The 24,246-nt window shown below is 40.1% G+C and overlaps 5 protein-coding genes across 7 annotated transcripts in view; all 5 read left to right on the forward strand.

Moving 5' to 3' along the window:
• The window catches only part of LOC148885422 (vascular cell adhesion protein 1-like), a 70,557-nt gene extending 66,001 nt beyond the window's left edge, over nt 1-4,556 (forward strand). For both annotated transcript variants that reach the window (XM_089018666.1, XM_089018665.1), the window contains 4 exons: nt 858-1,016; nt 1,971-2,189; nt 2,871-3,113; nt 3,960-4,556. In XM_089018666.1, the coding sequence (XP_088874792.1) occupies nt 858-1,016; nt 1,971-2,189; nt 2,871-3,113; nt 3,960-4,162 (824 nt within the window). In that variant the 3' untranslated portion in view covers nt 4,163-4,556. The remainder of the gene's footprint in view (nt 1-857; nt 1,017-1,970; nt 2,190-2,870; nt 3,114-3,959) is intronic.
• Nucleotides 4,557-5,226: 670 nt separating this feature from the next.
• On the forward strand, nt 5,227-9,134 carry LOC148885423 (intercellular adhesion molecule 1-like). The gene is made up of 5 exons (XM_089018671.1): nt 5,227-5,580; nt 6,084-6,356; nt 6,429-6,755; nt 7,069-7,320; nt 8,410-9,134. Exons 1-5 carry the CDS (start codon nt 5,541-5,543, stop codon nt 8,562-8,564), a joined length of 1,047 nt encoding a protein of 348 aa, XP_088874797.1. The 5' UTR covers nt 5,227-5,540; the 3' UTR covers nt 8,565-9,134.
• A 1,496-nt stretch (nt 9,135-10,630) lies between these two features.
• Nucleotides 10,631-15,053, forward strand: LOC148885424 (transmembrane and immunoglobulin domain-containing protein 1-like). The gene is made up of 4 exons (XM_089018673.1): nt 10,631-10,795; nt 12,015-12,281; nt 13,213-13,545; nt 14,528-15,053. Exons 1-4 carry the CDS (start codon nt 10,741-10,743, stop codon nt 14,797-14,799), a joined length of 927 nt encoding a protein of 308 aa, XP_088874799.1. The 5' UTR covers nt 10,631-10,740; the 3' UTR covers nt 14,800-15,053.
• Nucleotides 15,054-15,802: 749 nt separating this feature from the next.
• Nucleotides 15,803-16,476, forward strand: LOC148885425 (cx9C motif-containing protein 4-like). 2 transcript variants are annotated; one of them, XM_089019143.1, is made up of 3 exons: nt 15,803-15,956; nt 16,041-16,225; nt 16,327-16,476. In XM_089019143.1, exons 1-2 carry the CDS (start codon nt 15,899-15,901, stop codon nt 16,175-16,177), a joined length of 195 nt encoding a protein of 64 aa, XP_088875269.1. In that variant the 5' UTR covers nt 15,803-15,898; the 3' UTR covers nt 16,178-16,225; nt 16,327-16,476. The 2 variants fall into 2 exon arrangements, with proteins under 2 accessions (XP_088875269.1, XP_088875270.1); XM_089019144.1 differs by having other exon boundaries at nt 16,041-16,216; nt 16,327-16,450.
• Nucleotides 16,477-16,582: 106 nt separating this feature from the next.
• On the forward strand, nt 16,583-21,739 carry LOC148885426 (hsp90 co-chaperone Cdc37-like). Its single transcript, XM_089019141.1, has 8 exons — nt 16,583-16,912; nt 17,452-17,733; nt 18,170-18,272; nt 18,366-18,481; nt 18,568-18,690; nt 19,786-19,968; nt 20,045-20,116; nt 21,173-21,739. The coding sequence occupies exons 1-8, from the start codon at nt 16,805-16,807 to the stop codon at nt 21,311-21,313; spliced, it is 1,128 nt and encodes a 375-aa protein (XP_088875267.1). The 5' UTR covers nt 16,583-16,804; the 3' UTR covers nt 21,314-21,739.
• Nucleotides 21,740-24,246: the final 2,507 nt, after the last annotated feature.

Raw genomic sequence — 24,246 nt, forward strand, 5'->3', positions numbered from 1 at the left:
TGAATTTTCAGGAAGTCTTGTTTTTGAGTTGGTGACAAGTCCGTACGTGACGTCACTAAAGGACCGCCCCTGACCGTAAAAAAGACGCATTGTAGCGGTCCTATCACAATGTATTTTGCTGTACTTGTTTGGTTTGGGGACCTCATGTTGCACCCAAAAGCCGCCAGAAGAGGGCGTCCAAGCGCCATATAAGGAATTTATCAGCCTGTGGAAACGGAGGTGGCCACAGGAGGTCGCCATTTTGTGCCTCTTTTTTGGGGTGAGAGATTTCCCCCCAATGTTGCCTCAAAATGACACAGAATAAATTCTTTAATCGATTGCAAACACGTATGCTTTCCTCTTCAGAACTATTTGAATCATATTCATAAGTTGATGTGTAACAAAAAGTATATTCTCCGAATTTGAAGCCATTGTTTTGATTCTGCAGCAATGCAAGACGTCTTGGCGTGACGTCACGAACTGGGGGCGGGACTTTCGGAAAATGCCCAATTCGCAGCTCAATTTTTTGCAGATTTTGGACACTTTAAGTCATTTTTATTGGTGTTTTGCATTTGAATAAAAATATCATACTGCGTTTTTTTGGGTATTTTAGATGCTATAAAACGTTTTTCTGATGTTGGTTAAAAAACAAAAAAGTGACATTGGTTGTCCTTTCATGATAAAGGCTATAAACTCATTTCTGATTTGGTACACATACATTATTTGTTTTAAATGACTAATTTTCTGACCAGCTAAGTAAAAACGGACAATTTCCAGCAGCACAACTGATGAACTCTCACAACACAGTAATTAAAAAACCACTGCTTCAATGCGGATTTCCGTTTTTTATTTATTTATTTTCTTTCTTACACAACCAGAAACGCCAGACAGCGTGGCCATCCGTCCGGTCAACAAGACGATCTTTATGGAGGGCAACCTATGCCAGCTGCGTTGTGACATCACCAATGTGGCTCCAGCACAAAGCCTCATTGTACGCTGGTATCACGGCAATCGGACCATCGAGCCGTCAATCAGAGGTAAAAGGAGGGTGATTTTTTTTCGACCTGTGCCGCCACTCATGTTCACAAAAATAAAGCCAATGAGAATCATCTAGTGGTGCCATAAAATATCATTTTTATTTGTTCCGAGACGACAATCAAAAATTTTATATTCAAAATATCAATTTCATGTTATTGGTGTGACTATCTACCATCATAATAAAAAGAGCATCTAACATCTAATTTTGAATTACATTTCATATTTTCTATTAAAATAATTGTCAAACTTTTATTGCACTTTTTTTGCACTAACATTTTTTATAACGATTACAGTATCTTGTAATCTTAAAATTTGGTTGTTTAACTCATTCGCTGCCATTCACAAATTTATTCCGCAATTAAAATTTTGACGTAGAATGCCATTCCCGAATGTGTTCGGGTTTTGTTTTTTCATGCTTGGGTGCCCATAAAGCTCTGGCCATGGCCTCTGGCAATGTTTTTTTTCCACAAGGGGGCAGCATTTTACTTTTTTCAATGTTAGCGCTTTGTTCCAGCTTCAGCTTTTGTTAAAGCGCTATGTAACCCAATAATAATCATCATCATCATCATAATCATAATCGGTCCCCATAAAACATAATTTTCTACTTTCTAATTTTCTAAGCCTTAAAACTACACAAAATATACCTTATTTTATGTATAATAAATGTGCTATTGTATTATAATTAAAGAAAAAAATTGTACTGTATAATAGAGGACCAAATCAAGTCGGCTGCCATTTTCTTCTTAGGAGAACGGGCTTGTTCGCGAACGACACATTACTCATTGTGGCGCTCCGTGTGTATCCCGAAAGATAGTTCGTATGCCAAGGTTACATTTTCATAAATTTAAAAGTTCGTAAGCCAAGGGTTTCGTAAACCGAGGTATCACTGTACTTCTTTTTGAGCAAATGATCACATTAACTACCAGTTTGTGATTGTTTGTTTTTTCTCCCAGAGCCTCTGCGATTGGTCGACTGCCCACAAGATTCGAACACATCATGCGAACCGGGCGCCATTAGGACGCCGGTCAACGTGTCTGCCAGCGCCAGCTTCTTCCTCAACCGAACACATCACGAAGCAGCTTTAAGTTGCGAGGCCATCTTGGAATTGGGACCGCTGGGACCACGGCTTTCACCCGCCGTGATTTCGCGCGCTGCCAGCTTCAGCGTTTACTGTGAGTTAATCTTTTCATGTTTTAGAATCAGAATCATCTTTATTGGCCAAGCACAGTGATACCTCGGTTTACGAACCCCTTGGCTTACAAATTTCTCGGTTTACGAACGTTAAATTTATGAAAATTTTACCTTGGCATACATTTTTTTGGGGGATACACACGGAGCTGCCTCAATGAGTGATGTGTCGTTCGCGAACGAGCCTGTTCTTCTAACAACAAAATGGCATCCGGCTTGTTTTGGTCCTCTATTCCCCCGCCCCTAGTCTTCGGTTAAAGCCACGTGATTGTTCAAGAACGCAGCACATTTATTGTACATAAACCAATTTATATTTTGTGTAGTTTTAAGGCTTAGAAAATTAGAAAGTACAACATTATGTTTAATGGGGACCTGGGAACGGATTATTCTCATTTTAACGGTTTCCTATGGGAAACATTTTTTGGGATACACACTTTTCGCCTGATACACTCTGTCTGGGAACCAATTAAGTTTTGTAAGCCATGGTATCACTGTATGTAGAACGTGCAAGGAATTTGTCTCCAGTCGAACACGCTGAAGTAAGAGGTGGTGGGCAGGGTGTGGAGGGTCCAGTAGGATTTTCCTTTTCCGTGCTATTGTCTTGATTGTGCTCAATCAAGTGTCTTGAGCGATCCCAACTTTTTTTTTTTTTCCGCCTCAAACAGACAAACCAGTCATCAACACCACCAAGCTCCCGAAAGTCGTCCCACTGTTCCGAGGTTACCCGGAGGAGCTCGTGTGCGAAGCAGACGGTCAGCCGCCTCCCGTCATCTATTGGTCAAGCGCCACCGAAAAGCCGTCTTGGGAGTCGAGAGACAACATCACTGTTTTAAAGGCGGGCCGCTACGTCTGCAAGGCCGTCAATCACGTGGCGTCGGTCGTCCGTGAGGTTGAAGTGATCCCAAAAGGTAGTTCCTCAATGTCTTTATGAAAAAAACAAAACAATTGATTGCAATGAGAATGTTGGAACATGATGTTTTTCTTCAAGTGCAAAACATTAATGACCTTTTGACGCTAGTGGCCTCCGCAAACGAGATATTTTGTCTTTTTTTGTCATCACATGATAACAAAAAGAGGCACTGGGTGACCTTTTTTAACTTCCTGTATACTGTCAGAAAAGTGACAGTAGTCAAAATGATAAAATGGAAAGCCCACGTTTAGTAATTGTCTCTATTTGCGTAACAATTGCACTTTCTAAAATGTTGTCATTAACTCATTCACTGCCATTCCTGAATTTGTGCCGATAAAGCGCTGGTCGGACCTCTGGCAATGTTTTTTCCCTTCCACGAGGGGGCAGCATTTGCCTTATGTACAGCCACCCCCCACTTGCACCTCATATTACTCCACACCCATATGACTTAGGAATTAACTCTTTTTTTCTGATCAAAGAAGAGAGTCTAAGGAATATTTATGTAGCCCTTTGTTCAGGTTTTAGTTTTTCTTATTGGAGTGCTGATAAAGCGCTGGTCATTTTTTTTTCCCTTCCACAAAGGGTCAGCATTTCCCTTTTTTCCATGTCAGCGCTTTGTTCCATCTTAAGCTGTTGTTAAAGTTCTATATAAATCAATCTGTATGTATTGCATTGTATTTTGGACAGCTGCCCTCATTTCAAGCTCATATAACTCCAGACCCATATCACTTAGGAATTAACTCTTGTGTGACCTGGAGTGGTCACATTTTTTGCACATCTGGCAGGGAATTAGTTAAAAAAACTGATTATTCATCTTTCCCATGTTATGTTGTTCCTCCTCCAGAGGACTACCTGCCACTCATCGCCGGATTCGTGGCGACCACGGTGGTGGTAATCTCGGCCATTTTCCTCTTCATCTACTCCATCTATTACAAGAACACCAAGATGCGGCGCTACAGTGTAAAGAACCCCAAACTCAGCAGCCATAACGCCAACGTGGCGCATAACGGCTGGGACTTACAGTTCCCTATGACAAAACTGTCGTGACCGGATCGCATCACGGACGAGCTGTCAGGGTGACTTGACTTACAGATCTTTCTCAGATCCTTTTAAAGATTACGGCTTCTGCTGTACATGTCGGTATTTACTACTCTGGTTCACTGGATGGAGACATTGCAAAGAAGGAGCCCCGGACAAGCTGGCTCTTGAATGTTTATTAAGCATACAAAAATATTAATATAATGTGTGGCACCGTTTCACAAAACTGACACGCAAGCGTCTTGAGGAAGCGTGAGGTAACTCAGTGGTCTTTGGGGTTTGAAGTGAGGAATGCACTACTTTTCGTAATGGATCCGTGACGCTAGCTATGCGAGACATGAAGCGAGGTGTGGAGATCACTGAGCCTTTTGTTCTTTCACGGTGCTTTCTCTTACCCACTGTGCACTTGTACTTCTTTCGTTCTTGTCTCTGTATCCATCTCTGTGTCGGGTACAGTATGGGAAATTCTCTCCGCTTTGTGGTTTGATGATTGTTCGATGAATGAGTGGCCTTAAATGCTATGGTGAATATTTGTTTTTAAAAAGTGAAAAAAAACCTGCATTGTGAATTTGAATGTAGTGTCCCTGTATTTGTGAATGTTGCTGTACATATTTTTAACAAAGGATTTTTATCATTAAATATGTGAGTTTTAAGCAAATGTGGTTTTTTTTACTTTTATATTCAAAAGGCACTAAAATAATTTGTTTAACTTACTTTGTCGATGCTAATTTTAATTGTTTTTTTTTCAGTGGAGTACAACGAGGACGATCAATATGTACTTTGTCGTGTCTTCATTTTATTAGCTTGTCCGAATTCCTGTTTTTGTTTTCGGGGACTCCTTTTAAATCGTGCTGCCTTCAGAGTCCTGCGGAAAAATACAAAATGCACGCAAGAGTCGACCGATTTGCGGATATGTCATTGTTGACACAATGAAATATACGTAACTTGATGACGGAGGCCCGGATTTCTATTCTGTCGAAACATTTGCGTCAACTTCATAAATGACTCAGTCTGAAGTTTAACTTGTCGAAGACTACTTGTGTCTTTTTATTTTTAATTCATTCACAGTTTTATTATTTAAGCAAAGCTGGGGTCACCTGAACGCAACACGGTGCTACTTTTACTTTAAATTTTGTGACGAGCGATATTTTGTTTTTGTAGTTTTTTTTTACTACCATTTAACGTTAATGTAATGATGTTGGCAAATCGTATTCGCTTGTTCGATTAGTGATGCCTGGTTAAAGACTCGCTGCTGCGAGGCACATGAACACACGGTACTACTTTTACTTTCGCTACTTTTGTTTGGTTTTGTGACGAGCGAGCTTGTGTTTTTGGAGGTTTTTTTCTACCATTTAACGTTAAGACCTAACTTCTCCCCTCTTTTACGATGATATTCATCCTATTCAGCTGCTTAATAGTGTTTGCAGGTAAGTTATTTCCCCCCTTGTCTATTTCTTCGCTTGCTATCATTAGCTTATTCGAGTTTTAAATCCATGTTTGTTTTCTAAACTTTTTGGGTGAGTTGCGTCAGTTTTTCTTTGCGTGCTCACGGATTACTCGTGTTAAAATCGATTGCCCGTCGTCTTCCAAATACTTTGTATGCGTTAAAACAGTGGCACTGCGTGGTTTACCCTTGTGTGGTTTAAACCAGTACACACCCACTTACAAAACGAATGCATTAGTATTAGTATTTTTTTCCCCAGCCAACGCTCGTACAGTGTTTTAGACAATCACATTGTCACGACACATAATGAAACAAAAATGTCACAAAGTATATACACTGAAACAATTATTTTGTCTCGATGATATTGCAGATTTACTATTTCCCACCACTGCTGCCAAGATATGCAGAATAGGAGAAAAACTTGCTCGTTTGTACAGTGCATTTAACCATCCTGCCTGTTTTCATTGTCCATGTGTGTTATTTCAGCAAAGCCTGCAAGCACCTCCTGCCCACTAGAAATAAGTCCTAACTTTATGCTGGTCCCTTTCGGCGGCTCCGTCTTAGCCGTATGCAAGTCCTTATCCAGTCAATCGAAAGGAATGGGCTGGGAGTCCCCATATGGAGGCACGGGACTGGTGAAGGGTGTGTCCAATCTCACCCTGCAAATAGATTCGTTGCAACGTTGGCATGTGCGTCCCATGTGCTTCGTCAATCTCAATGGTTCTCAGTGTACGAAGGATTTAACCGTCACCGTCTACAGTAAGTAGCTTTTTATTTGGAATTAATAGTTTAACATTCCTACGTGCCTTAATTTGTCGCTTCTCCTTATAGAAAGGCCGGACAATGTGTCCATATCGTTGGAGAATCACAATGGCCCCCTGTCGGAGTACGAAGTCTTTGTCGTGCGGTGTGAAGTCAATCAGATTGCGCCGATACATCATGTCTCTTTGGAATTGCTCTATGGCGATAAAAGAGTGGACAAGATATGGTTCAATCATATTGACATCGCAGAGCCAGTTTCGAAATTCTTTAACTTCTCACTGCTATCCAAGAGAGAGTATAATGGACAGCAGTTCCGCTGTGAGACAAGGATCGACCTTGGCCCGTTGGGGCACCTTCCAGGGATATCTTCGGAGCCTCTCGAGCTGATTGTGCATTGTAAGTCGACATATTTTAAGGAATATTAACAAAAAAAGAACGGACAGGACCAGAACATCATACCATGCAGTATCACTCCAATGTAGCGAGTAGCAAGTTGGACAACAGCATTTAGAATTCAGAAGTAAGCCAGACCCTTGGTAGGAGAGGACAGATGGACATTGGATGTGGAAAGTCAAATAGGACAGAGGAAGGGTGAGCTAAGCAGTTCTACAACCTGTAAGGACAGGAAAAGATAGGAGCTAATCAGAGCTAGCTTACATACCGGGAATAGCGATCCACTTTCATTCTAAATGTAATTTTCTATCAACAGACGCGCCGACGTTCACTCAACCGACCAACGAGAATCTGACGCTCCAAGTTGGCAGCCAAATGAGTTTAAATTGCAGCGCCTCAGGAAACCCACCGCCGCTATACAGCTGGAAGACTCCTTATACGTCCAAAGTGCTGACTGAAACGCAGTCCGTTTTCAACTCCAATTTCAAACATCCGGGCAGCTACGAGTGCACCGCCGCAAACTCTCAGGGAACCATCACCAAGCGCTTCACGGTCACCCAAGCTCCAAGTAAGCTTTTCTCTGCATTTTCACTCGGCCCAACTAATCGGCTCCTCATCCAAAGAGCTTCGTCAGCGAACTAAAGTTGTGCTGGTAATGCTAGCCCTATATCCTCATCCGAAGAGCTTCGTCAGCAAACTAAAGTTGTGCTGGTAATGCTAGCCCTATATCCTCATCCGAGGAGCTTCGTCAGCGAACTAAAGTTGTGCTGGTAATGCTAGCCCTATATATACAGGTAACATCCGACTTACGACCGAGTTCCGTTCCCACCAAACGGTCGTAAGTCGAAATGGTCGTAAGTTGAAATCCACTCAGAATGTTGAATAGAGGCTAAATGACTCGCAAACTCCCCCTCTTAAAAATAGGGTATGGAGGTCGTGGTCGTAAGTACGGGTGGTCGTAAGTCGGGCTGGTCGTAAGTCGGGCTGGTCGTAAGTCTGATGTTACCTGTATGTATATCCCTAATGGGCAGAGGTGACGGTGCCAGACCTCTGCCCTAAGGTTGGGGGAGCAGTGGACTACTCCCTGAAGCTAATCTGATTACCTCTTTTGTTTCTGTCTGATTATCTATCCCTGGCTCTGATTGCCTCGTTAGCTCTAGTATCACCCTAGCAGCATGACTAAGCTAACGTGGTAACGTCCTAAGAAGTCTGTTGTAAGCACGGTCTCAAACATCATAGAGTACACGGGGAAAGTCATTAACATTGCACAACTGTCCATGTTTTTACGTTCCTGTTGCGTTGATTATTTTGATTTGTGTTGACTATTATGTGAAGGAAGACCTTTGTTAGAGCTGCAGCTGTTGTGAAAGCGCTATATCAATAAGGATGTATTGTATTGTCAATTAAACCGTAAAGCACAACTTTAGTTCGCTGACGAAGCTCTTCGGATGAGGAGCGAAACATCCAACACCTTCAAAGAAGTACAGATGATGGGTGAAAAAAACTGTCACTCTATGTACCACTACTGTATGACTAAGAAGCCTACACAGACGTACTCCAGTGCCAGGGTTTTTGTCATTTTCACTCAAATTCCAGGACCCACAGAATATTGAGTATTCTTGACAAAAACAATAACGAAAACTTCCGTCTCCCGCAGGGTCTCGAACAACCTTGGCGTTGGTGCTCGGACTGTTTTTGGGACTGGCGGTCCTGCTCTGCATCCTGGGATTTATTTTCGTTACTCCCAACGGGACGTTTTCTTATAAAAAGCAGAGTTATACTCCTGGATCCGATAGGTCAGGTCCTATATGAGCCATGTTTGATTTTTTTTGTTTACACTTTTACAACTACAATTTGACGATGCAAGTGTGGCTCTGCATGCGCGTTTGATTGACTGAGTTTACTTTTGTGTGTGTGTGTGTGGTGAGTAGCCTCGATCGAAACACATTTTTTTGTGCTAATTTGCCAAAGAGACCACATGAAGTCGAGTTTTCGCAACAAATTCTGGGTTCCAAATTGCACATCCACACTACAAGGTACTACAGTGTAGCCGGTGTGAAGTTTTTGGGGGACATTGTGTTTTATTTTCTCTTAGCATTTGCTGCATCTTTTTATATCATTATTTATCAACCTAATTGCATGATTTTCAACGGTTCTATTCCACTTCTGTGAAGCTTTGTTTGATTTTTGCACTGTAAACAACCAACCTGTGTATTATCAAGACAATGATCCATTTTGTTGTACTGTACTTGACACGCAATAATGAGCATCAATGGTGCTTTTAATGCCAAAAATAAAATGTGTTCTTACATTTGTAAACTTTTGGATTGAATAAATATTAAACTGTAAATTAAAAATTGCAAAGAATTGTCATCCTTAATGAGTAGCCAGGCACTAGAAAGACAGTAATTGTATAAAAGTGATTTCCTCTATTTACAGGAAAAAGAGCGTAAGAATCCCAGCAATGCCTAATATCCCCGCTAGGGGGTAGAATTGCTCTGAAAAATCTTGCTGTCTTTAAATGGTGAGTAGTTTTTCTTTTTTTTTTTAGACTAACGGTTAAGAATAGTTTTGTTTTATTTCAATTTATTGATTTTAATAGTGACAAAAATCATATGGATCAGCTCATTTGATTCTCCAAGATGTCAATTCTTCACGGACAGTCGTTTTCCTGTTACCTCTCCATTACGGTTCTGGCGTCTTGAAAGGAGTGAGTAATTTTATTTTACGTTTTTTTTCACATAATATTTCATGTGATTATTTTTACTCACACTTTTGTGACATGCTAATATTTTTTTTAAATATGCTACGCAAATAGATGCACGTTACATTGCTTCCGGTGGGGAAATAAATATACATTAGCATGAGCTCACAGAGCCGCCGTACTTCACATAAAAATATCAATATTATTTTTTGTTTAATGAGTTTTTAAGTTTAATGAAAAAAATGACGCCAGACTGCCGAAAAAAGGCCTACTCAATTTCAATGTCGAGTTTTTTTCATTGTTGGTCATTTGACTATCGTGAGCTTGACTGTCGACAGTCAGTGCGAGCTCGATTTTTGCCTTACAAAGACTATCGCAAATAAAGAAATACATGCATAAATGTCAAATTTGAGCCACGTCACATACTTATTTAGACTTGTTATTCGTATAACAGTTGAAAAAATACATTTTAAATTTATTTAATGATGTCATAACAATGGATGAGTGTTAACGACGTAAACATTCTCAAGCGCCTGAAATAAATAGTGCATTCAACTTTCTTGTTTTTTTAATTGATTGCATGCCAACTTTTACCTTGCTTTGGCCTCCTTTTGGCCCCTCTGCGGCTCTCATTCACCCACATGGTGCGAGGACGCCATACTAATTAGAAGGGATGCAAAATTAGCGTGACCACTCTTCACTAGCACAGTTCCAATCCTTTTGTTTTAAGAACTTGAAATTTCTATTTTACCTCAATCAAGTGATATAGTCCTCCTTTCATTTCCCCCCCCCTCCATCCTTTCGTTCTTGTTCTGTGGTGTTTTGCAGTTACACACATTGTCATTAAAAAACAGCATCCAATGCTGTGTGGTGTTTGTGCATGCAGCATTCTGATCATAGTGTGACTCGGGTGCAACACAGTAACACCTACGCCTGCAGGCAGACTCAGAACACTGATGTGAAAATAATAGTGTGTTAACATCATGTCCGAACTATGACAAAAGTCAGTTGGGATCTCCTTCCACTTGTCAAAACCCCCTTTTCCCTTTGGTACCTCTGCCACACACACACACACACACACACACACACACACACGCGCACACACACACACACACACACACACACACACACACACACACACACACACACACACACACACACGACTGAGGTCAGCTGGGATGAAGGGGGCCCTTGTCTCCACCAAGCATTGTTCCCTGCAGAGTTTACCCGGCTTGTGTAACTTGGGAATTTTCTTATCCAGGGCTCCTTCACCGTCAAGTGAACATGGCCAATGTGGCTTATTTGCGGTGGATTTCAGCACTGTGCATGTTTTGCTCAGGTAGGATGCTATTTTATTCACATATACAGCTTCAGAGGAGGTTTAGTGGTATGATAGTCGGTGATAATGATGATTGATTGGAACCAATGTTCTTCAAATGCGTAATGTAAGGTTATGAAAAGTGCATCCTGCAGCTTTGCAGTTGTGTTGAGGTGATGTTTTATTTTACAGCATGAATGCCAGAACAATATAAAAGTTTCCTTAGAGTGCTTTGTATGCTTTCTTATTTGGAATGTTGGAAAATCCCACTTGACCTAATGTACATACTGTAACATATGGTTTGTTTTCAAGCCTTTTGGGACATTTTGTGAAAACTCGTAATCACTTTAAATCTCTCGATGTGTATACATCGCCCTCCAGTGGTCCGTTTGTTTTAGACACGTTTACGTCCAAAGGTTTGGTAAGATATAATAATAATAATAATAATAATAATAATAATAATAATAATAATAAATGACATCTTAAGCGCCTTTCAGAGCTCTCAAGGACACTTTACAGTCACAGACAAGCATAGATACTATAATAAATAAAATACAACCACAAATAGAATAGAATAAATAAAATACAATTATAAATAGAAACAAGAGAGAGAGCTACACAGAAAATGCCATTTTAAATAGGTAGATAGAAAGCTAGCTAGCTAATAGATAGCCAGCTAGCGAGATAGCCAGCTAGATAGCCATAGAACTAATAGATAGCTAACTAGCCAGCCATATAGCGAATCAGAAAGCAAGCCTGGTAGCTAGCTAGATAGCCATATAACTAATTGATAGATAGCTACCCAGCCAGATAGCGAATCAGAAAGCCTTTAATAGTTTATTTGTTTTGGAAATTAATTTTAATCGTTTGATTTCTTGTTTCAAAAATATTGTGATTCCCCCCCCCCCCCCCGCTTTTATTGTCATAATTTATTTTAATAGAAAAGAAGATTTTAATAGTTAGCAAATAAAAGAAGATTTTAATAGTTAGCAAATAGATAGCTAGAGAGCCAGCCAGGTAGCTAGCCAGATATTAGTTTAATCAGTGCCTGAAGTTAGAAAAAAAAGCTATTGTTTTAACTGCACTTTACACTAATCCATTTATTCTGTTTGATAGCTGTAATTTCAAATAAATGTGTTTTTTTAAACAAAAAAGTCAAGCCCCTGCCAAACTATTTCAATTTCAGTTGAACAGTTATGGTATTTTTATTTTATTTTTATTTTTATTTTGTTGGTCTTAGTTTCAGGTGACGGCTGCTCCCTCGTCCTTAAACCCGCCAGAGTGGTGGTGGGCTTCGGGGAGCCGGTGTTGGTGAGTTGCGAGGCGACCCGGCCGGTGCGTGTGCTGGGCTGGGAGTCGGCCATCAGTGCCTCACAAACGCAGCAGGGCCTGAGCGTCCAGTGGAAAGTGGACAGCCTCATCGATTGGATCGAGGAGCCTATCTGCTATGGGGTGTTTTTCACCGCGCCGCGCCAGTGCGAGGAGAAGCTCAATCTCGTCCTTTATAGTAAGATCGACATTAACATGCTTTTTTTCACTATTTTATTCTGGGCTAACTTTATTTGTTTTGTAAATTAATTGTTTCATTTCTTGTTTCAACAATATTGTGATTTTTTTTCCCCACTTTTATTTTCAGAATTTAGTTTTAACTCCTTCACTGACAGATGTGCACAAATGTGTCCACTCCGGTGCCAGGGTTTTTGTCATTGTCAATCGAATTGCAAGACCCACACAATATTGAGTATTAGGGCTACATAAACATTCACTGGCTAGCTATCTGTTTGCTATATATTAGCTATCTAACTAGCTGTCTAGCTATCTATTAGTTATCTATTAGCTAGCTAGCTAACTTCCTATCTATTTGAGTTATTCCGAGTTGAGTGAACGCTGGCTCATGTGGCTATCTATTACCTATCTAGCTAGATAGCTAGCTATTTGCTATCTATTAGCTATCTATCTAGCTAGCTATTAGTTATCTATTAGCTAAGTTTCTTTCTATTTGAGTTATTCCGGGTTGAGTGAACACTGACGCATGTGGCTGACGCTGCTCACCCACAGAAAAAAACTGATCCTGTGACTGTAAAGTGACCTTGAGAGTTTTGAAAGGCGCTTAGAAATCAAATGGATTACTATTATCAATGCAGCGTAAGAAACCGTAGACTCTCTTCTTTCATCAGAAAAAAAAGTTAATTCCTAAATTATATGGTTTTGGAGTTATATGAGCTTGGAATGAGGGCGGCTGTTCAAAATACAATACAATACAATACATACATATTGATTTATATAGCGCTTTAACAACCGCTGAAACTGGAACAAAGCGCTAACATGGACAAAAGGCAAATGCTGCCCCCTCGTGGGAGGGAAAATAACATTTTTTTTTTTTAATAATCACAGTATCCGAGATTTTTTTGGACTTTAAGATCTTTTTTTACCCACAGAAAACCCAGACAGCGTCACTATCACGGTAGTGAATCATAACGGGCCGATGGTGGCAGGAAAGGAGTACCAGCTGTTGTGCGAGGTCCAAAACGTTGCTCCCGTTCAGTATCTGAACTTGAAGTGGTACAGGGAGGGCAGCGAGGTGCATAACCACTCCTTCACCGAGCTGACTTCTCCTTCGCCGGTGCCAATCTCCTCTATCTTCGTCATCAAACCCTCCGAGGCTGACGACGGCGCCCGGTACAGCTGCGTGGCTGAGCTGGAACTGGGACCGGAGGGGCCTCAACCACCAGTGACTGTCACCTCTGAGCCGCTGATGGCATCTGTGCACTGTAAGTTCAAATCCAGTCTTTTTTCCCCCAAACATTCATTCAAGTTTTTTTATAATACAGTGATCCCTCGGTTTACGAACCCCTTGGCTCACGAAATTTTCGGTTTACGAACGTTAAATGTATTAAAATTTTACCTTGGCATAGAAACTATTTTTCGGGATACCCACGGAGCTGCCACAATGAGTGATGTGTCGTTCGCGAACGAGCCCGTTCTTCTAAAAGAAAATGGCAGCCGGTTTGCTGTGGTCCTCTATTCCCCGCCCCCAGTCGTCAGTTAAAGCCACGTGATTGGTCAAGAAAGCAACAGTGACAGGGGGGGGGGGTACAGACAGAGCGAGGGAGTGAAGCCATTCTCCAAAAAAGAAAATGGCAGCCGACATTTTTGTCCTCTATTCCCCGCCCCCAGTCGTCGGTTAAAGCCACGTGATTGGTCAAGAATGCACCATTGAGGGGAGTTGGTTTAAACATTAAAGAGACAGGCAGACAATAGAGACAGCGAGTGACAAAATGGAAAGAAAACAGTGAAATTTTGACTCGTTTCAACTTTGATAGTTCAAAGGCAGAGTGTAGACTGCAAGGTTAAAATTCCCATCAATAAGGCTCCATAAATAACCCGTACTAGCCATCAGTTCAAGCCATCAACAACCATCACAAAGGTAAATAAAACTACGTTATTATACAGTAGTTTATTTATTTAATTATAATACAATAGCACATTTATTATACACAAAATGGGGAGTATATAAGGTATATTTTGTGTAGTTTTAAGGCTTAGAAAATTAGAAAGTAGAAATTTATGTTTTATGGGGACCTGGGAACAGATTATTCTCATTTTAATGGTTTCCTGTGGGAAATTCATTTTTTGGGATACACACTTTTCTCCTTACACACTCTGTCTGGGAACCAATTAAGTTCGTGAGCCAAGGTATCACTGTATCCACTTTTCAAAAATTTATATTAATTATTATATCCTCCGATGTAGTTCCCCCGAAGTTCCAAGGTTCTCAGGCAGAAACGGTGGATGTGTCAGTTAGTGGCGAAACAACGCTCAACTGCACCGCCACAGGGAACCCGACACCCGTCTACAGCTGGCAACCAGAGTTGAAGCCAAAAAAGGAAGATGACCAAGGACCTGTGCTTACTTCCTTCTCGCTGGTACCTGGAACCTACACCTGCACTGCATCCAATGCGCTTGGGAAGAAAAGCAAACAGTTCACTGTCAAAGCCAAGAGCAAAAGTAGACAGAAGGTGTGAACCAACCAACAAGGATTTTTAAAACACATCCAGTATATATGCTAAATTTGTCACAATTTTAACATAGATAGCTGTCTAGTGAGGTTTACGGTAGAGTGAACTTTTTCCTCAAATTGTAGATATGTTTGATAATCACCATATGTCATCATGTATGCCATTACTGCAAAAATCTGCAAAATGGCATATTCAAACTACAACATGTGGATTTATCCATCTATTTTCTACACTGTAAGAATAAAGTTGCTTAATTTTTACCTTTCATGGTCCAATGACTTTTCACTAGGGGAACTACCCTCAAACAGGGTAGATATTGGGTGGGTTACAATTTGTACTCTTGATTGGGATATTTTAAAATATATTGTCAATGAAATCATTTAGAATGAACATACATGCGACTGGATGGGCATGGGAAAAAGTAAATAACTTTTTGAAAAGCCACCTTCGATTATTTATTATTATTTTTATTTGATTGTGTACCGTAATGAAATCACAAATTCAAGTTTTTTTTTTATTCGTCCACAGAATAATCAAAATGCCATTGTTCAATCGTCACAAAGGAATAAAATGCATATAATATATACATTAGAACATATAAGTTACTTGAATTTATTTTAATATAGTATTGTGTAAATAAATTCATTTAATAACTCGACCAGTCGATCTCCAAGGTACGATTGGTAGATCGCATGACGAGGTGATGTAACATTGTGATGTGATGCTATACAAATAAAGGTGAGTTATTTTGCAAAAAAACTGACGTCAGCCTATAAGGTGTCCTTTCACTTGAGTGATACACCGGACAACCAATCAGATAACATCTTATTATTAGTTAACACCGTGCGTGCTGAAACAACGTCACTGAGCGTTTTAAATTTAACAAGCTTGTCGTTAGTTACATCCTAGATTTTTCGCTCGTTTTTTCCCTCTTCAACGTAAAATCAGGTATTAAAAAGTGGAGCGCTGGACGAAGTAAGAAGAAAAGATGTAGCACTTTCATACGGATTGGAGGAGGGCTTGAAAGTTAAGAGAAATTCCATTGGCTCGCTGTGCGTCACGTGATCACAACATTAAACCAAGGCGAAAAGGTTCCCTTTCAACAATGCCAGCCAAAGATCCTTGCAAAAAACATGCCTGCGCCATTCAGGCATGTTTACAAGGTATATCGCGGACTAAAGATATCTTTATTGAAACATGTCTCCAAACGACCTGTGCATAATGCTAACTTTGTTCTATTCCAGCAGCTAACAAGTACGTGGAAAGCATGTGCGCGGATGTGATCGATGACATGCGGCGGTGCTGTCGGAAATATGGCGCAAGCTCTCTCTGCTGCTCTGGTTTTAAAGATCCCGAACACACAAAGAGGAAACCCAGCACGTAGATTCCAATGTGGCATGTGGGACAACACATGGCAGCATCGGTGACTCAAGTATAATTTATTGAATAAATATGAGAAGACATGAAATGGTTATCACGTGACATTACTAAATGATGACAGTCATTTCAAACAGTTACGTTTTCATTTCACAGACGAAATGAGGTTCTTGAGAAGAGCAACGCAACTGTCCTGGTGACGTCAGACGCACAGCGTGTAGCGGAAACAGAAAATAAATTATCGTAGTGTAATAATTTGTAATCTTTGTTGTCTGTGTTTTATATGATGACAAATACTGGATTATTTTATTTAAAAATAAACATATTTGCGCGAGAGTCGTTAAACGGTGCGCTATGTGACTTATGACGTAAACCGGAAATGCACCGCTCAAGTACTTTCTAGAATTTTTCGGCAGGAGTAGCGTTAGCTTCTCGAGCTCATTTTTGATTTATTCAATCGAGGCAAAACAACTTGGAAGTCAAGTTTACTTTATCATTTAAGATATTAATATTATTTCACTGTAATTTATGACTATCAGATCAACTTAGATTCATTAGGCCTTTGCTGTTTCAGCGGGTCCTGCTAGCCTAGCCTCCTAAAGCTAAAAGCTACCCGTCGTGAGATTTTTCTATCATGTCCAGAATCGACTACAGCGTGTGGAACCACATTGAGGTGTCGGACGACGAAGATGACACCCACCCTAACATCGACACGCCGAGCCTTTTCAGGTGGAGACATCAGGTACAAATTGATGTCAGAATACGACAGAGAACCGTGATTTGGCTTTGAGTGTTGTGCGACGTTTTGAAATCCATGATGTCTCCCTGGACATTTTATTTGATACACAAGAGTACAATCGTTATGGAAACAAGCAATTTCGCATTCGATCTGACCGCCTGAGATGTATATCACTACGTAGTGTTAGACATCTAATGTCTTACTATTTGGACAGTAATCATGTAAATAAATAAAAGGCGGTGCCATGTTCTGACACATGTTCTGAAAAAAAATCAAAACACATGACAAAATTCTAAATTGGGACCACCAAATATTTGTGACTTTTTTTTCCTGACACCACGTGACTCAATATGCTGTTGCAACACATGTATCCAAATTTCATGCACAACGTAATCTGTGCATTATTTCACTGGCGGAATTCATACATTTATTTGTTAATTTTACAAATCCAATTCAATGCATTATTTTCTCTTTATTGATATCACTTGGAAAAAACACAACACTGCAAATACAGCCCAAATCCAACAGTGAACTTCTTCCAGGCCCGTGTGGAGCGAATGGAAGAATTCCAACAAAAAACAAAAGACCTAAACAAGGGACTCAGCGAGTGCCGTCGCAAAGTGTCGGATGTACAAAAGAAAATCCAGGAGATGAACCTGTCGGCGACGGGTGAAAGCAAGGCCGACCTGAGCAAAGTGCATGCGGAAGAGAAGAAACTGATGAAGGAGCAACGCGACTGGGAAAGGAAACTGGAAGATCACTCCCGGGAAGAGAAAAAAATGCCATGGAACGTGGATACCCTGAGTAAAGAAGGTTTCAGCAAGGTAGGACTAAAATAGCAGTTTTCGTGTTTATTATGCTTGTTACAAAAAAATTATAAGTGCCTTGCATCCTGGTTCCGAGAGGACAGTAATTTCATCTGTGCTGTATGTCATGCATATTAGCATATTTGACAATAAAGCTCACTTTGACTTTGAGACGGTACACATACTGCAGTGGTATTCAAACCTTTTACATGAAGTAGCTCCTGCAAAAATAGCAGCAAATGCAATGTGCTAAGTGGTAGCCAAAAATGTTAACTTTACATTTTGTTCTTTTAAAAGTGCTTGAATCAGATATCTCTTTCTTCAGATAAGGCCAGAAGTGTGATATCTCTTTTTGCCGGAAATTTCCACCGGTTGAACAAATTTTCGAAAAAACAAACGTTTGCAGTTTCCTAATATGCATTTTTTTTTTGGGGGGGGGGTCTTGTTTATGCAGAGCGTCGTGAACAAGCCCATAATGGTGGAGGAGTCCGAAGAGGATAAAGAGAAGAAGCATAAGACGTTTGTAGAAAAATATGAGAAGCAGATTAAACATTTTGGTGAGGCTAGGCGGCGGTGACAGTTGCGTACTTCCTGTTGCGAGGTGTGTTCAACCCGCCCTCCCACCCCCACATGTGTTATCTTCCCTTCAGGCATGCTACGGCGCTGGGATGACAGCCAGAAATATTTATCTGACAACCCTCATCTAGTGTGCGAAGAGACGGCTAACTACCTGGTCATTATGTGCATTGACCTTGAAGTGGAGGAGGTAAAGCTTTGTTTTTTTTTTTTGTCAGCTCACATCAAAATATTCCCTCGAAGCACACAAAAAATGACTTTGGCCTCTTTCAATAGAAACACGCGTTGTTGGATCAAGTGGCTCATCAAACCATCGTCATGCAGTTCATTCTGGAGTTGGCAAAAACCCTCAAGGTGGACCCCCGAGGATGCTATCGGCAGTTTTTTGCCAAAATCAAGGTGGGTTGGCGTGCATTAAGCATATAAAATACAGTGATACTTTGGCTTACGAACTTAATTGGTTCCCAGACAGCGTGTAAGGCAAACAGTGTGTATCCCAAAAAATAATTTCCCATAGGATACTATTAAAATGAGAATAATCCGTTCCCAGGTCCCCATGAAACATCATTTTCTACTTTCTAATTTTCTAAGCCTTAAAACTACACTAAATATACCCTATTTTATTTATAATAAATGTGCTATGGTGTTATGATAAAAGAAATAAACTGTACTATATAATAAAGTCGTTTTATTGACCTTTGTGATGGTCCTTGATGGCTTGATGGAATGGAGTGGCCGGTTTCATCAGCATTAAACACTTGATGAGGAACGTAGCCTTCTTCTTTCACCATCTTGAGGAATGATCCCTTGTAGGGGCTTTCTCTGTGATAAATGTATCTAGTTCGTCATCAATTGTGTTCTGTTTAGCTGGGTTAATAGCTTTTTGCATCAAGTGTACAGATGGCTTGTGCGGGTTATTTGTGGAGCCTGATTGATGGGATATTTTAACTTAGCTTTTGAACTATCAAAGTTGAAATGAGTCCAAATTTCACTGTTTTCTATCCATTTTATCACCCTCTCTCTGTCGTTTGCCTGTCTCTTTAATGTTTAAACCACCTCCCCTCACTGCTGCGTTCTTGACCAATCACGTGGCTTTAACCGAGGACTGGGGGCGGGAAATAGAGGACAAAAAAATCTCAGCCGCCATTTTCTTTTTTGGAGAATGGCTTCACTCTCTCTCTCTCTGTAACCCCCCCCCCCATCACTGCTGTGTTCTTGACCAATCACATGGTTTTAACCGACGACTGGGGGCGGGGAATAGAGGACCAAAACAAGCCGGCTGTGATTTTCTTGTTAGGAGAACGGGCTCCTTCGCGAACGACACATCACTCATTGTGGCCGCTCCGTGTGTATCCCAAAAAATAGTTTGTATGCCAAGGTAAAATGTTCATGAATTTAACATTGGAAAACCGAAAAGTTCGTAAGCCAAGGGATTCGTAAACCGAGGTATCTCTCTACAGGAAACAAAATAATTATCATTTTTTTGGTCCACAGACGTCAGATCAACAGTATCGCGACGCCTTCAATGACGAGATGGAGTCTTTCAAGGAGCGCGTGCGAGGTAGGGCCAAGATCCGGATTGAGAAGGCCATGAAGGAGTACGAGGAAGAGGAGCGTCAGAAGCGTTTAGGACCAGGGGGGCTTGATCCTGTTGATGTATATGACACACTACCAGAGGTAAGTCCTGTCACTCTCAATGTTTTACTTTCAAATGCCTCACTTATTTATTCATTTTTTTCGTTATGTCATGCAGGAGATGCAAAAATGCTTTGACGACAAGAACATCCAAATGTTGCAAGATGTCATTAGCAAGATGGATCCAACGGTAAGCTGCTTTTTTTTTCCTCGCGTGCGTTCAAATAACCCGGAAGTAAAACCAATTTTTGATATTCAAACAGAATGTTCTGGCCTTCAGTCGAGTGAGTCGTGTAGATTGAGAACCATGAGTCCTGCACGGGGTATCTTTTAGTGCATAGGTGTCAAAGTCAAGGCCCGCGGGCCGATTGAGGCCCTTCATGTCATTCTCTTCGGTCCACGAAAGCAGATCAAGCATGTCAAGTGCCATGAAGCTTACTAAATCCAAACAAAAATGTCAAATTATCATATATAAACCACAGTAACAGTCATTCTTGGCTTCAGATTTGAAAACTAGTGATCTATTAATTGTTTGTGTATTCTTTATATAATATGTGCCGGGGATGAAAAATTGTAATGGGTTCCCCAAATTCATAACGGCCCTTGAAAGGAAACCATAACTACAATGTGGCCCGTGGCAAAAAAAATTAGTTTGACACCCCTGATCTCCACCTAAAGAAAGTGCTAATAAAGTATTGATCAGACCTCTGGCAACGTTTTTCCCTTCCACAAGGGGGCAGCATTTGCGTTTTATCCATGTTAGCACTTTGTTACAGCTTCAGCTGTTATTGAAGCGCTATGTAAATCAATATGTATTGCATTGTATTTTGTTCAGCTGGCCCCATTTCAAGCTCAGATAACTCCAGACCCATAAAACTTAGGAATTAACTCGTTTTTTCTGATGAAAGACGAGACTCTTAAGATTTCTAACGCTGCATTGAATATTTATGTGTTTATATATATGTATGTATGTAACTCAATATTCTGTGGGTCCTGCAATTTGAGTGAAAATGACAAAAACCCTGGCACTGGAGTAGACACATTTTTGCACATCGTCTGGCAGTGAATTAGTTAATAGTACAATTTAAAAAAACATGTACATAAATTGTTTTATGATTAAAAATGACATGTCAGTATTTTAAATGCATTATTTTTCAAATTAAACTAGTATTGTACTCACCCATAAAAGAAAGAATAAGGTCATACTTTAGTTTTGAATCTTGTATTTATTTGGGGTGTTGCTCAGGAGGCCAAGTTACACATGAAACGCTGCATCGACTCTGGACTTTGGGTGCCCAATTCCAAGCCGGACGATGCCGACAAGAACGACGAAGACGCCGCCTACGAGGATGTGAAAGAGGAGCCGGTAGAAGACAAAAAGGACTGACCATCAAGGCAGCGCCTTTATCATTGTACTTCCTTAAAACTCACAGCAACTCCCATTAGGTGTGCGACTAGTTTGCATCGTGGGTTAAAACAGTACAGCTAGAAACGCATCACGAGCTTACCAGTAAAGGATTTGGCTGCCCTGCAACTCTATTCTTGATCAATATTTGCTTGAGGAAATAACCACAGCATGTTTGTTGTGTTCTTTTTTCGTTTATATAATACCCAGACACAAAAACTATACCGTACACGTGTGTTTATTTTCAGACGGTTAGCCTGGTTGTACCATCAATTTTTCTAGAAACTTCTTCAAGTTGACCCAAATTCTTGAGATTCTTGTTGAATAAAGTAAACATGTGGATCTCTAAAGTCACATATTTCACTTTACAAAGAATTGAAAGTGAATAAAGGTGTTTTGTAAGCAATATTTTGACCCTTTCAGTGACAGCGGTGACGACAATGGACGGGTTATGTTGTGCAAGTTGCAGGGTGCATAAAAGGGTTAAAGGACAACCGACGCCTCCGGACAAGTTGTTTCCATAATTTGTAAAATAACTTCAAATGACTTCTACTCCGCGTATTTTACAAAGATTCCACGGCATATAACTATATTTTACGTTTTAAGACTCGCGCTGAATATTCAAGAAGTCTTGTGTTCGAGTTGATGACGATGCCTGACGTGACAGGAACGCCCATGACCGAGAAAGTGACACACAATGCATTTTGGGTACTTTGTTTGGTCTGAAAACTTCTTGTTGATGACGAAATTAGAAGACAAAAACATAAATAATGCGATGGTGAATTGTTGTGTGTTGCACAAAGACTACTATTTGATACTAGTTGACACAAATTCCCAGCAGATAAATCAGCCCATTTCCAACGGAGCTTGGGCGCCATCTAATGCAATTTCCTGGGACGCTACATTGGAGGCCAGATGCCTCAAAATGATACGGAAGGACTTCTTTAATCGATTGCAAACATTTATGCTTTCCTCTTCAGAACTATTTGAATCATATTCATAACTGGATGAGTAACAAGAAAGCATCTTCTCCGAATCTGAAGCCATTGTTTTGATTCTCGAACATGGCAAGACGTCCTGACGTGATGTCACAAACAAGGGGGCGGGACCTTCTGAAACTGAAACTTTCTGAGGTCATTTTTAAGTAGTTTTGGGACACTTTAACTCATTTTTATTGGTGTTCTGCATTTGACTAAAAATATCAGCATGCATGTTTTGGGTATTTTAGAAGCTATAAAACGTTTTTTCAGATGTCAGTTACGAAACAAAAAAAACGTGTCGGTTGTCCTTGAAAGGAATATTTTACACACTTTCTTTCACTTCACTTGTTTCACTTAAGTTGCTCTACCAGTTGTCCATTTTGCCGTTTTCTTAATCCGTCACTTGCTAATTGAGGTCTTGTCGAGTTCAAACAAATGTTTTTACTGAAATGGTGCCACATGCCCTTGAGCAAGAGATGGCACAGTTCCAGAAATGACGTGTGTTCGGATTGACTTTCGATTCAACTGTCATCTGTTGTTTACAGTGATTTCCACCACAAAACATGTCTACGCCTTATAAATATAACCGCTTGAAATCATTTTTAAAACACTGTGGTCAATTTACATTATGCAATATCACAATAGAACAACAACGCAAAGGTAAATTACTGGAAATGTCCTGTTTTGTTTGATCAAAGGTATTTTAAGTTACAGTTCATAATTGTATATCAACATAAAACTTGATTTGTTTTTGTTGTCATCAAGAGGAAGAAGGGGAAAAACGGTGACCTATGACTGTGTTGACAAAGACAGAGGGAAATCCCATCAACTGTCATATCACGCAAACTAATAGAAAATATCAATCCTGTTGCAACTTTATTGACTGTAATTCGAGTAATGAATTAATATTTAAATAAAACACTACTGTGAAGGATTTATTCAAAAGTACTTTTGACATTTTTGCCTGACACTGGATGAGCTGGACAATTCGAATGAAGTGATTGGTTATTGGCTATTTTAAAAAAATGGTTATTAGTATGTTCTAAAAAAACACCATTTGTTTAAAAAAGTTTAGTGCCTAAATAATTTTTTAAAATATTTTTCAGTGTGCTCTTGAGTGGTATGTGGGTGGCTTTACGTCACTTCCGGGATTGGTTTGAGGAACGAGTTTTCGAGACTTTACTGTAATTAGAGTAACATTGAATTAATATTTAAAGGACAACCGACGCCGCCGGACAAGTTGTGTCCATAATTTGTAAAATCAAATCAAATGACTTCTACTGAACATATTTTACAAAATTCCACCGCATATAGCTATATTTTACGTTTTAAGACTCGCGCAGAATATTCAGGAAGTCTTGTTTTCGAGTTGATGACGATGCACGACGTGACGTCACGTCTGGAACGCCCGTGACCGAGAAAACGACACGCAATGCATTTTGGGTACTTTGTTTGGTCTGAAAACTTGTTGTTGCATTTATGCTTCCTTCTTCAGAACTATTTGAATCATATACATAACTGGATGAGTAACAAGAAAGCATCTTCTCCGAATCTGAAGCTATTGTTTTGATTCTCGAGAAAGGCAAGACGTATTGGCGTGACGTCACGAAATGGGGGCGGGACTTTCTGAAAATTCCCAATTCCCAGCTCAATTTTTTTTGCAGTTTTAGCACACTTTAAGTAATTTTTATTGGGGTTTTGCATTTGACTAAATATATCAGCCTGCGTGTTTTGGTTATTTTAGATGCTATAAAACGTTTTTCTGATGTCAGTTAGGAAACAAAAAAATTGTGTCGGTTGTCCTTTAATAAAGGATTTATTTGAAGGTACTTTTGCCATTTTTGCCTGATAGTGTGGATGAGCTGGATAATTCAAATGATGTAATTGGTTATTCGCTTTTTAAAAAATGGTAATTAGCTATTTAAAAAAAACAGA

Source organism: Hippocampus bargibanti, linkage group LG17 (genome assembly GCF_051943395.1).
Source record: "Hippocampus bargibanti isolate YZ-2025 linkage group LG17, ASM5194339v1, whole genome shotgun sequence".
In the NCBI taxonomy this organism is placed as follows: Eukaryota; Metazoa; Chordata; class Actinopteri; order Syngnathiformes; family Syngnathidae; genus Hippocampus; species Hippocampus bargibanti.

Bases quoted from the DNA above. Each gene is read 5' to 3' on its own strand.
- LOC148885423 (XM_089018671.1), top strand. From the start codon at position 5,541: ATGATATTCATCCTATTCAGCTGCTTAATAGTGTTTGCAG. The intron at 5,581-6,083 runs GTAAGTTATTTC...GTGTTATTTCAG, and splicing joins CTGCTTAATAGTGTTTGCAG to CAAAGCCTGCAAGCACCTCC. The intron at 6,357-6,428 runs GTAAGTAGCTTT...TTCTCCTTATAG, and splicing joins TTTAACCGTCACCGTCTACA to AAAGGCCGGACAATGTGTCC.
- LOC148885424 (XM_089018673.1), top strand. From the start codon at position 10,741: ATGGCCAATGTGGCTTATTTGCGGTGGATTTCAGCACTGTGCATGTTT. The intron at 10,796-12,014 runs GTAGGATGCTAT...TGTTGGTCTTAG, and splicing joins ACTGTGCATGTTTTGCTCAG to TTTCAGGTGACGGCTGCTCC. The intron at 13,546-14,527 runs GTAAGTTCAAAT...CCTCCGATGTAG, and splicing joins GCTGATGGCATCTGTGCACT to TTCCCCCGAAGTTCCAAGGT.
- LOC148885425 (XM_089019143.1), top strand. From the start codon at position 15,899: ATGCCAGCCAAAGATCCTTGCAAAAAACATGCCTGCGCCATTCAGGCA. The intron at 15,957-16,040 runs GTATATCGCGGA...CTATTCCAGCAG, and splicing joins CATTCAGGCATGTTTACAAG to CTAACAAGTACGTGGAAAGC.
- LOC148885426 (XM_089019141.1), top strand. From the start codon at position 16,805: ATGTCCAGAATCGACTACAGCGTGTGGAACCACATTGAGGTGTCGGAC. The intron at 18,482-18,567 runs GTAAAGCTTTGT...CTCTTTCAATAG, and splicing joins TTGACCTTGAAGTGGAGGAG to AAACACGCGTTGTTGGATCA. The intron at 19,969-20,044 runs GTAAGTCCTGTC...TATGTCATGCAG, and splicing joins TATATGACACACTACCAGAG to GAGATGCAAAAATGCTTTGA.